Source organism: Panicum virgatum, chromosome 6K (assembly GCF_016808335.1).
Source record: "Panicum virgatum strain AP13 chromosome 6K, P.virgatum_v5, whole genome shotgun sequence".
Lineage (NCBI taxonomy): Eukaryota > Viridiplantae > Streptophyta > Magnoliopsida > Poales > Poaceae > Panicum > Panicum virgatum.
The window spans coordinates 37304416-37316991 of NC_053141.1; the positions used below are offsets into that span (position 1 = coordinate 37304416).

The 12576-nt window shown below is 46.3% G+C and overlaps 1 protein-coding gene and 1 pseudogene across 2 annotated transcripts; one reads left to right on the forward strand and one right to left on the reverse strand.

Moving 5' to 3' along the window:
- LOC120713449 overlaps nucleotides 1–4198 on the reverse strand; it is a 28157-nt pseudogene extending 23959 nt beyond the window's left edge.
- A 5762-nt stretch (nucleotides 4199–9960) lies between these two features.
- LOC120712472 (uncharacterized protein At2g39795, mitochondrial-like) lies at nucleotides 9961–12506 on the forward strand. 2 transcript variants are annotated; one of them, XM_039998259.1, is made up of 3 exons: nucleotides 9961–11492; nucleotides 11557–11693; nucleotides 12141–12284. In XM_039998259.1, the coding sequence occupies exons 1-3, from the start codon at nucleotides 10957–10959 to the stop codon at nucleotides 12146–12148; spliced, it is 681 nt and encodes a 226-aa protein (XP_039854193.1). In that variant the 5' UTR covers nucleotides 9961–10956; the 3' UTR covers nucleotides 12149–12284. The 2 variants fall into 2 exon arrangements, with proteins under 2 accessions (XP_039854193.1, XP_039854192.1); XM_039998258.1 differs by lacking the exon at nucleotides 11557–11693 and having other exon boundaries at nucleotides 10911–11492; nucleotides 12141–12506.
- Nucleotides 12507–12576: the final 70 nt, after the last annotated feature.

Genomic DNA, 12576 nt, shown 5'->3' on the forward strand with positions numbered 1-12576 from the left:
AGTACGAATCTTAAAACTACATGCATGGTGACTTCGGTAGATTAGTTTTGTGATTAACATATATTTTCTGTAATTTAGTCGACCTCCGCATCGACTTCGTTGAGCCAGTCAAAAGGGAGACACCGGCCAACCAAGAAAATGGAGGGAAGACAGGTCGTCACATAAGTGGACGCAGAGGGCTGTACAAGTGCTCCAGAGGCTGCTAGCACAAAATTTGTCAACCAATGTGGGGTTATTGTTCGGGCAAGAATTCCGATCACCACAAGACTATGGAAAACGAGCAAACCCGAAGAACAGCAACACGCCGTGCCTGCACATCAGAAGGAAATGCTATGGGCAGAACTCAAGGATATGTTCACTCTTCCTGAAGGAGTTGACCAAGAACTTGTGAAGAAATGTGCCTTGAAAAAGATGGCCCTTGCCTTTGCAACTTTCAAGAAGAAGTTATACATCAATTACATCAAGAAGGATAAGGAGCCGAACTGGGACGATCTTCCTCAGGTTAAACCATACTGGGAGGAGTTCAAACAATACAAACTATCAGAGGAAGCCCAAGAAAAATTCGAACAGGCCAAGGTGAATGCAGCAAATAAGAAGTACAACCACCACTTTGGGGCTGCCGGGTATAAGAAGTCAGTTAAAAAATGGCAGAAGATGGAGTAGGACCTTATGGATAGAGGCATCAGGCCGACGACTTGGGATTGGCCGAATAGATTCAAGTGGTGGTTATTTGCTAATGGTGTGATACTAAACCAGTTGGATGGAAGTTTGGTCGTGCCCGAGCATATGCAAAAAATGTCCCGCGATCTAGTCGCTGCAATAGATGATACCCAACAAGGAACATTCCAGCCTCAAAGGGAGAATGATGAGCTGACAAGGGCATTAAAGAATCCGGAACACCCTGGACGAGCCCGCGGCATCAGCGTGGTCCCATGGAAAGTTGCTTGGGCCGGAGATTCCTCTTACAAGACTCACCGAAAGAGCAAAGCCGAACAGGAAGAGAAATTTCGTGCCATACAAGAAGAGATGAACAGGAAGTATGCGTCCTTGGAATCTCATATGGACGCCAGGGTCAATGAGGCAGTGCAGCTAGCTTTGAACCAAAGGGCCACTGCTGGGTCGCACCCGGATGTTGTGATAAGCCCAGCCTCTCAGCGACGCAGCAGCTGTGCATCCACGGCAGCGCCTGACGTACAAGCGGAACAGCAACCCCAGATTGAGCCAACAGCGGTAGATGACCAGAGGTATCCAGTGGATGATGTCACCATGCCGATACCGTGCGAGCTTCATGTGCGAGCAAGAAATATATCCATTCATGTCGCATACGGGTCAGCCCTGCCCTTGAATCCTTCTACTACAATTCATGGAAGGCCGATACCCCCTGACTACACCTCCGTCACAGTCGAGCAGATAGTTGGAAACAATGAGGATCTTGATCTCGACTTCGTTAGAGGGGATGGAGAGAAGACATTGGGAGACACACTGCACGGGGTCGTTCTATGGCGTAAGGCCGACATCAAACTTACTGCAAGCACAACGGCTCCCGTGCAGACTGATCGCCCGTCTCCGCGGCCTCCCTCACCGCTGTCCCCACAACCACCTCCTTCACCACCGTCTCCGCCGGCGCAAAGGGCCATGAGTACTCCAACTCCTCCTGCACCAAAAAAAGGAAAGAAAAAGATAGCATCCCTCCCAGCGGCTAGACCCTCAAAGAAGAAGCAGAAAATGGTCGAAAGAAAATTAACCTACGAGAAAACCGCTGAGAAGTTGGAAGAGAAAACTGCTCGATATATAAAAGAACAATTAAAGCCTAAAGTCCCCCCGCCGAGCAAAAAGGTACCTCTAGAACTAGGGAAAAAGCTTCTCGCAAACCTAGACAACCCACCAAAACCGAAAAGTTTACCCTCGGACTATGATCGTACTCTGACAAAGGCACACAAGGTGAGAAATCTGAAGAAAAAATATGGCAAGATCATTCCTCAGCTTGGCACACAACAAAAAGAACTCGAGCCCCTCCGGGTGCCAGGGTTGCCACTCCTACACCCGACGGACGTACAACTCCAGGCGGACCTACATGCCGCGATATTTCTTTCTGAAACTGGATTAACACTAGAGGAGGCAACGGGGCAAGTGGAGGCGGAAATCCCTATCGCTCCCGTTCTTACTCCATTCCAGTATGGAAAACCTTTTGTCACTGAGGAAAAGGAGAAAAGTCTAGGCACGCAGATGTTCAATTTGCATAGATGGTACCTGCGAATGTCGAATGATGAAGGGAAAATGTTTGGAGTCAAGTATCGTGACCATGATTTCTTCCGCGGGGAGTACGACTTTTGGGTGTACTTCGAAAATTTATATCACATTTACCATCAACAAGCCCTCGACGCCTCTATCATCACCATTTGAGTTTTGTAAGTATCACTTACCTCTATATTAATACTTTTTGTTAACAAGAACATAATTATATATGTACATTATAAAATTTCTATTGTATCGTTTAGACAGGAAACCCAAAGAAGCCGAAAACATGGATGACACCATCAGATCGGCTTCATGTCTCCTTTGCTAGTCAACCAGAAAGTGCTCAAAGAAAATTATAAGGAACGTGCCAAAACATGTACGATTGGTTGACTAGGCAAAATTACAAATCCTATATATTCATACCATACAACTTTGGGTAAGTCTTGGTCGACTCAATCCTCTGTTAGATTACTAAATAAATACTAAGTCGTCTAATGCATGTATGTATATATCCTATCTATATCTGCAGTTATCATTGGATTTTACTCATACTTTCCGTAGAGACCGGCAATCTTATAGTCTTTGACTCAATGAGAAATCCAAAGTCCTCAATCCAACATATCCTAGACCCCTTGAACAGGTAAGTTCAGTTTGCACAATCAAATACTTTTTCTGTTAATAACAATTTCTGAATATCAAACTTAACTTTGAGCGCAGGGTTTGGAAAAAAATTGTGAAAAATAACAAAGGACGTGGTCAATGGAGGCCCGAACTGAACGTTAACATGGATTATCCGGTATGTTGATTCATAAAGATTTGTCTAGTTAAGTATATAATCCCAAATTGTTCTAAATTGAGTAATTTATTTATTTCTCCCTAAGTGTGCGAGACAACAACAAGGAACTGATTGGTGCGAGTACTACATATGCGACTACTTGCACATCATGACTCCATGCGGGAAGGCTACTGATGAAGACACGAGAGTACGTCCAAACCGTTCACTAGTATATTTTCATAATTGTACTAACGCACATGATGTTAATCTTTTTTTCCTAAATGATAGATGTCTCAAATGGGGGATGAATGTTACTCTACTGATCGGATCAACGCCGTGTGCGAGCAGCTCGCCGGATTCATTTTGAACGAGATCTTGGATCCTAGAGGCGAGTTCTACCACGACGGTCACATCCATAGAGGACTTCCATCGACCTCCTGAGGGGATCAGTAGTTGGACTACAAATATGACTTGTATATTTGTAAAATGTGATGTCTTGATATTTGTATATTTGTAAATATATTAGTTTATCTAATTAGCTTAATTATATGCTCGCATTTCACTTTTAGTTAGTTTCAGATATTCTTTGAAAATGAACACATACGTACGACCAATGAACGTATACTACTGTAGAGCTCGAGTGCGTTTAGCAATTATAAAAGAATAAATAGTAATAAATAAAACAAACAAAACTGGAATACAAGAAAAAAGGAAAAAGGTCATTAGCACCGGTTGGAAAGATCAACCGGTACCAAAGGGTCTGCCACCTTGCGTCAGCATGGCAGCCGCTTTGGCACCGGTTGGTCTTTCCAACCAGTGCCAATGGAAGCCTAAAACACCGGGTTAAATACCCGGGGTCTTAGGGAAACATTATTGGTCTCGATTTGGGGAGAACCGGTTGGAAAACCGGTGTCGAAGGGTGTTTCCAACCGATTCCCATGATGTGTTTTCAAGTAGTGAGAGGTGGCTCACCGGGATGGGCGCCGTGGCTCCGGCGAGCACCGGCCTGGCGCCGCCGCCGTCGCAGACGATCTCGAAGCCTTTGCGGAAGCAGCCGGCGCCGATGCCGAACGGGTACTCGATGCTCATACCGCCGCAGCTGTCCGGGCAGGCGCTGGTGCTCTCAGCGTCGGCGGCAACCATTGATGCTGCTAGCAGGAGGCATGGCAGTAAGATTACGGCCATCTCGACAGAAATTTGCCCTTGTTGATCGAATGATCTGGTGGCTCACTTTATTCAATCTGCCGCCACTGAGGTCCACTTCCAGTAGCTATGCCTCATTTCATTTACTTATATATGATAATGGGCTGTTACCTTTCTTGTGGCAGTAAGCAGTGATGTCTGCATGAACTTTACATTATTTGTATGACATATCTTTATATCAACAGTTCCTTTTTTTATTTATTACAGGTAAGTGAGTAGCACACAAAACCTCAAAAGTATCTCAGTATGCATGACGAGAAGCCTCTGAAACGACAACAACAGAAGGTAAATTAGTTAAATCTATCCAACAGGCACCAAGTTTTAAACAGAAAAATAAGCCTTCTATGAATAAATTTCAGTTTGTGGGAAGTGATGGGTCGCAAATTAGAATTTTAAACTCAATAATAATATTGGGTATGAATACATGCTAACCTTGTGGAACTAGGTCTAATCATGCTATCTAAAACCACTTTGTCATTGTTAATTAGCTGCAGTTGTTGTATGTTAGATGCCATGTCTAGAGAGCCATCATTGTCAGTTCATTAATCAGCTGGTCATGTTAGTTGAAAGGGATCTCATTAGTTAAATGGGAACATAAGAAGTCGCCACTGAACTGTGATCCTGTTCTGAAGACTTGACTTGACAATAAAACCTGTTGTCAAATAGTCCCCCAATGTTTGTTAGTTTCTTGTATGGTAATAGGAGGTCTGAAAGATTATTGGACTTTCTTTTTCAGTCAGACAAATGATGTCATGTCATCAAGAAAGGCATCATCAAAGGCAACAAGTTAAGTCATCGAATGCAATTTCATATATCTGTATCTTGCCACTAGCACCCGCTACATCACCAAGTCTTTATCCCCCCCCCCCCCCCCCCCCCCCAACTTTCTTAAAGGTGGCCACAACATGTTCCCACATTTTGACCTCTACTTTCTTTTTTTTTCATGTGTAAATTCAAGACATGTCACTGGAACCCGCATGTTTCCCTAGGGTTGTTTGAACTTTCCTACAGAAATATTGTTTCCCTAGGATTTTTTTCAAAAAGTGTAGGAACTATCAATTTATCTAGGAATATAACTAGTTTTTTAGGGAAGTATTGGATCTTTCCCAAGGAAACTAATAGCATCTCCAGTAGTCCCCATTCTCCAATAAACTCCTACTATTGGAAAAAGAGTGTGCTCTAGCAGTCCCCAATACATATCCCTTTCTCTAATAAATATTGGGTTGTCCCAATATTTCACCCCAACTCCCATCAAATAAAGAAAGGGTTCATGTTCTCCCAATATGCTAGTTATATTGAGACAAGTATTGAAAGACTGCAAAAGCAACTCCCCCAATAATCCTAAAATTGCTATTGGGACATCTCCCAATACCAGTTATTGAAAAAGAATTATTGGGGAACTGCTAGAGATGTTGTAACCGTATTCCTTGCGAAACCACAACGATCGCACCCGCTGTGTACACAAAAGCTTCAATTTCGTCCTATCATCCCTCACTCCTCTCTCTTCTCCTCACCTCTCATCGCCTCGCTGGCCATGTGGTGGTGGCCCGAAGCTACAACAGCGCAGCAGCTGTAGCGGAGCAGGGTGGCGGTCCGAAGCTGTGGCGGCCGGCCGGGCAGCAGCTGCGGCGGGGCGGAGCTGTGGTGTGATGGTGCGGCAGCGTCCTCGCAGCGTGCGGCAGGGCAGAGCAGCAGTATGCAGTGGCCGGGTTGGGGCGAGCGAAGCTGTGGCACCGGCACGGCAGGGCAGCGCCGCGCAGCGGGGCATAGCGGCGGCAATTGGGGCCCGAGGCCGTATTTTTTTTTAAAAGAAACTTTTTCTAGACAGATTCCTAGGGTTCAAATGTTTCTAGGGAAATTTTTCCTATGGTTTTCCATTAAATCTGTTGGACAATCCTCATTTCCCGTAAATTTTTCTAGAAGTCTTTCCTTACCAATTTTCTTAAAAAATTCTTTCCCTAGGATTTTTCGACCATTACTCTAGGATTTTGGCCCTAGAAAAACAGGTCAATTCTAGTAGTGGGAAAGTAGAAGCAATGGCACCACCAATAAAAAGAAGAAACATGATATTTTTTATAGCGAGAACCACGATCCAGGTCCCCTAAATACTGGAGACGATGACTGAGGCAACGCCATTGGTAATGAATAAAGTGAGGAAGCCAAAGATCTGCGATTTTGCCATGAAGAGAGAAATTAGGGACCTAAGCTAATTAGATTAAAGCTACTACGGTAGCATGGAGTATGTACATCGTTCACTAGATTCATGGCTCCACTACGGTAGCATGGAGTATGTACATCGTTCACTAAATTCATGGCTCTCCGTACCCTCCGTGCCAGTAGGATGAAAATGGTCAGAAACGATTGGCAAAAAGCTTTGTCACTTTCACATATTTTCCATCGAAAACAAAAATAATACGATATGGAGGCAAAAATGACATTAGTATTACGGTAATTTTGGAAACAAAAATATACAATCATGAACACATTGATATTGATTGAAACCCATCCAAACAATATTTTGAAAAAGGAAAAATTATGTCCAACTATACAGCACAACACTAACCATATGACTTACGCATTTCATACACAAGTACTGATGGTTAATATATTAATTCAAATATCCATCCATTCATGACATATATCTGATTTTACAGTACTAAAAATTTAGATATTAATCTCACCATCCATGAAACTATCAATAGTCCCATGAATTCAGGTACCTAGTTTGTGATTTATGGTTAGGATAAATGAGTCATGACTGAAAATATAGATATGACATCTAAAAATGTAGATAGCAGGATATGCTGGCATTGCACATGAATATGATATTTCTATCGGTAAAATACGATAGAATATCACAAAAAATATGATATTTCTCGAAAACAATCAAAAGATGCTCTCGTAAACTACCGTTTTCGATTTCATCCTTTAGCGTCGATGAGCAAATCGCCTCAACGTTGCCCACAAGTGAACAAGTCTTGTGACAAAATATGAACTTGCATCCTGATTCCTGGACCAAGCAGCAGCCTTTTTTTCTATGAAGCATACCTATATTGAGCGTTAAGGAAGACATACAACGGCCCGTACAAGTATAGGTACACTATACAAGGATACAGAGGACAATTGTCCTACCCAAATTGCACAAAGGGCCTCTAGAAAGTTAAAATTACAACTTGGCCCCCAGACCCCTAGCATCCGAACTCTCCAGAAATCCCTGCCGCCAAGGTTAGCCGGCTTCGGCTGCCGCCGGCCAGATTGGAGGGAGCTCCGCACAAATGCTTTGCAAGCCGTAGTATAGTAGCCACTCGTCCCCTCGAACGAGATGAGGCCGTCGCCGAAAAGCCCATCAGCCAGGGCCGCGCCCCGAGCACCCTTGATCTTGGATCGAAGCTTGCCATCGGCGACGACCGTCGCCGCGGGAACCTCGAGCCTGGTCCATCCTCTTAACTTCTGCAAAACTAGCAGCCGCATGTTCTCACCTTCGAGCAGAAAGCTGGCAACCCTGTCACCCCCCAAATATAAAAAGCTATCACCGACGAACTCGTACATAGAGAATCCACATGGGGAGACATCGCCACCAGCACCGGGGTGGAGTACAAACAGGCTAAGTAAGAGTCTGAGAAGACTTATTCCGCCACACCGCCGCCGCTACTGCCTCACAGAACCCTAACCCTAGAGACCCTAGGACCTAAACTACAATCTACCACATCTGCTAGTAAAAGCTCAGTGGTCTTCGGCACCTCGCGATCCCCAACGGACCATCAAAGGCGGAGGATGCTGCCATTCCTGTCGGCGGCGACTGGATCACCTTTTTCTTCATTGTTCAACTATAGCAGGCAAGGCTTCAAGAAGGTAATACCTGCTCAAACCAAGCAGTTGCCTTGGTATGATGGATGGCGGCCAACTAGCAGGCCGCGAGTCCACGACGACGGCGACAAGGAAACTAGGCCCACTTGCCAAACCCCAATCAGCACGGCCCAGTCACCCAAACCCATCTTGTGTGACCCGGCACATCTCGATATCCTGATACTGCTCACCCATGGCGTAGCCGGACCTACCCCTGCCTCTCCGACATCTCATTCCCCATCTCGCCGCCATGCGCTCACGTTCGGGGGGTCTATTCCTCGATCTCTGCAATTGTTCATCCAACCGCTAAGGAGTGCCCTCGCCAGTTCTCCACTGCTAACCACTCTCGCCGCCGGGCCGCCCGTCCACCGCCGCCGCTGCCTTCTCCTCACCCCCTCCGTCGGCCACCGGCCACCGGCCACCGGATATCTGGCCCCAGCGGGCCGGTGGTGGTCCCACACCGCCTCGTCTCTGATATTGAATGTTGCAATAGTTTATTTTCGATGTTGCGATAGAATGTCCGGACGCTAATAGCTCTGATATTCAAATATGTAATCCTATATCGCTAAACCAAAAGGAGGCCTACGGGAGCCTCTCGCCGGTTCCGCCAGTACTATCGCAGCCCGCGTATAGCTCTTGTGGCGACAGAAAGAAAAAGTTACCGCTTCAGCATAGCGCGTGGCAATTTACCGCGTTGTCTCTCGGCCGCTCAACGAAACTGTCACGCTGCAGAGATATACCTCGGCCAATCCGCCGTGCTTTGGTCAAGGTTGCGTTCTTCTTACGCCAGAGGCAGCTGCAGCGCCCTTGCCTAGCGATTTTTTTCAGCATCGCACGTTCATCGCCACCGCTTGGTTGTGCTCTCCCCTTGCTCCATGCCTTCACTTGCTTTCCTGTTTCTGTCCCCGTCCTGCTGGAGGCGTGGCAACGGAGGTTGCCTTCTCCTGCGGCCTTCCTCCGCCGCCGCCGCGGCTTGCCGACCACACAGTTCTAGCGGCGCGCCCATGCAGCACCTGCAGGCCGCACGCCAAAGGCCCATGGGGACATCGGCGCCGAGCCCTGATCCATGATACCGTGGCCGTTGTTGGCCCTGCGCATCAGCTCCCTAGACGGCGGGATTGAGGAGAAGAGCTGACGACGACGCGATGTAGAGCCGCATCAAGTAATCTCCCTTCTGTCCATTTTTTCTGTCAGCTTAGCCGCTTCTGGTCTCGCTGCCGCCACGGCGAGGCCCCTGCTGTATTCCATGATGGCCATATAACGACGTTCCTTAGTCGATCTTCCGGCTTTATTTGGGCCACCACGTTTTCAATATGCCATGCCCAGAGCTGGGCAGCGTGTAGCCAGTCATGGAGCAATAGATTTGCTTGTGGAAGGGCAAACATGTTTCCTCTCTGGTGGTGAAAGTTGGGACTTTCTGATTCATTATTTTGAAATTTGGGACAGTGGTTTCTAATACGACGCAATTCATATGTGCAGTATCTTCGTAGTTGTATGAATGGTTTTTGGACAAATACTATTCGTGTGTCAGAAGTCTTCATAATTGCAGGGCTACATTATATGATGTGCCCACATTTTGGGTGCCTTCTCTTTTGAGAAGATTCATAAGGCATTCTAAGATTCATTACTTTGCTTAGGACATCTTTGTTTTTCAGGTAATTTGGAAACTTCTGATGCTATATATAGATGACAGTAGCAATGTAGGATCCACCGAATGACCCAATGGATCCATCGAGAAGATTCATAAGGCATTCTAAAATGGTAAGCATCTCTTATGTTTAAATGGATGTACTGCTTCCGACTTGGACTGTTCCATATTTACGAACCACTGTGAAATGTATTCATGCCTCCATTTTTTTTGTCCTATTCATATTTCAGTTACAGGCTACTATTTCTGCTTGTTATTCCAGTTTGATGTTAATCTTAGTAAGCAAATTAAATCCTGTTCAAAAAGGTAAGATAGGAAACAATATAGCCTTTCTTAAAAAATTCTCGCTACAAAGATTTTTGCTGTTTATTTCTTTGTTTTTTTTTTGTGATAGACCATTGCTCATATCTTAATTGCTATCAATATGAATAGTATTTTTGGATCATCATACTTCCAGGGCCACCTTATCTGCATAAATGCATGATTGCTTACAATATAGAAAAAAAAACAAAATTAAAAAAGCATATCCACGCACCTCTACAGGTCACACGGTAAAGTATAAAAGTCAAAGTATGCACAAGAATGTATTAACATCTACTTTTGTGGTTGCAGGATGTGACTCCATGGCTTCAATTTTGAGTTGTGCATTCTAAGCTCTGTTTCTGTTGGAGTGATATGTGAGTCACTCGGCAGATCTAACTCGATGATGTTTTGGGTGAATTATATTTTCCACACGCTAGAAGGATAGGCACAGGCTATTATTACATAATCTAAACGTTTACATATAGGCAAGTCGATATGGATTTAATCCGTTCACTGCACCCACAACGGAACAGTGCTCCTGACAGACGGGACTGGCACGAATAGCAGGCGCCGGCGCCGGCGCGGCAAAGCGCGCCATTCTTTCTAGTAGTTCAGGCGTGCATCAGATCCAATGATTCAAGTTTAGCAACGCTCGATCGCGTTACTCCCTTTCCATGACCATGAGTAACATAGTTGTGGGTTTGATCCGTACATTTCAGTGCTCTCGCTGTCAAGGATCCCATTGTTACTGAGCCCAGGAGAGCCCATCAGAGCAAAGTTGCAAACTCGTTGGCCCATTCTGACCTGAAAAGACTGGGCCGTGCCCTTGCGCCACTGCACTACGCGCTTCGCTTCCCTTCCAATTCGGCTGCCCGCAAACCCCCCCCCCCCCCCCCCCCCCCTCAAAATCTCCTCCGACTCCCCGCCGCCGACGAGCACCACCATGGCGCTGGCACGGCGGCTGCTCCGCCTGCGCCCCCACCTCGCCACGCTCCCGCTCCCTCCCCCCAGCCCCCCGCGCCTCCTCCAGTCCCGCACCTACATCTCCGACATGCGCCGGTCCGCCCTCGTCGACCGCCTCCTCCGCTCCGTCCGCTCCGAGATCTCCTTCCTCGACAACTCCGCGCCGCCACCATCGCCTCCGGCCCCCGCGCCCTTCGCCGTCGAGGACTGCCCCGGCGAGCAGTGGGCCCGCCTGCGTCGCGTGTTCCCTGCGGCCGAGGGGGAGGAAGAGGAGGTCAGGGTGGACGCCACATTGGTCGACGGCGCGCTGCCGCCCTCCCGCTCTGGCGCGGACACGGGCGGCCAGCCCAGGTTGCACATCAGCGTCAAGGTCGAGGTCTCCAAGGCCGCGCGGCCAGGGGTGGCGCTCAACTTCGAGTGCTCCGCGTGGCCTGACGAGATGGAGGTGCAGAGGGTCTTCCCCGTCCGCCGCGGCGGCCCTTCGCCGCTGCGGCAGTACGTCGGCCGCCAATTCAGGTGATAGCATCTCTAAATTTTGCATGGGAAGATAAACTTTCCGGCTGCCATGTTGCTCTCTCAGTTGCTGCTTCGGATGTTTGGTAATGGTCTTGCTAGTGATAAAAAGGCGCTACGTGCTTGTTATTGCTGAAATTGAGGATGGTGTGAATTGTGATCAACTGATCATTCGTGAGGTTAAGTACTTGGGCACGGGGAAATGTCTGAAACTCAGAAACCCGTTCCGTTCCAAATTCATTTTCAGTAAATGTGACTGCATTTTGTTTGCAGAAGGAAATGTTGCAAAATGTGCGGAAAAATACCCAAACCTCTGTTTTTTTTAAGAAGTGGCTGGCGCCAACTTGTTTGATGCAACAAAACTAAAGGACTAAACTATTTATTGCAATTACCTTAGTCCTGTTCTTCTGTCACAAACCCTGTTCTGTCAGCAATTATGTACGCTATAATGATTTAATTGCTCTTTCTTCCCACAAATCATTATGTACGCCATAATGATTTAATTATCAGGAAGCTGGTTTTTGAGAAGAAAGAGCAGCTAAATCATTATGGCGTAAGAACAGGACTAGCTAATTGCAATATTCTGATAATTATTTGGTCCTTTCTTTTTGGAGCATATACTGATAATTATTTTGTTATTCTGGTGAGCAGTGAGTTAGATGAGGAGATGCAAAGTGCGGTGCGAGATTACTTGGAGCAAAGAGGAGTGAACGATGAGCTTGCAGCGTTCCTGCATGCGTACATGGAAAACAAGGAACATAGTGAACTTATAAGATGGTTGAAGAACGTTGAACTCCATGTCAAAAAGTGAACATTCAAGTTGGGTTAATTAGTTTTTCTTACACCACTTAGTGCCCATGGTCACAACCTTGGCGCTTTGGCATTGTATTGTTATATTGGAAGTTTACTTTTGTTGCGCCAGTTGCACCTATTGTTGGCAGTTGGCACTTTGACATTAGTGTTGCTATACTGGAAGTTTATAAAAAATGAACATTCAAGATAGCATGGCTGGGATTATTGATTTGCAAAGACCCTTTCAACGGCGAGCACAGTAATGCAAGCTACTAACATAATAAGCCTTTCAACA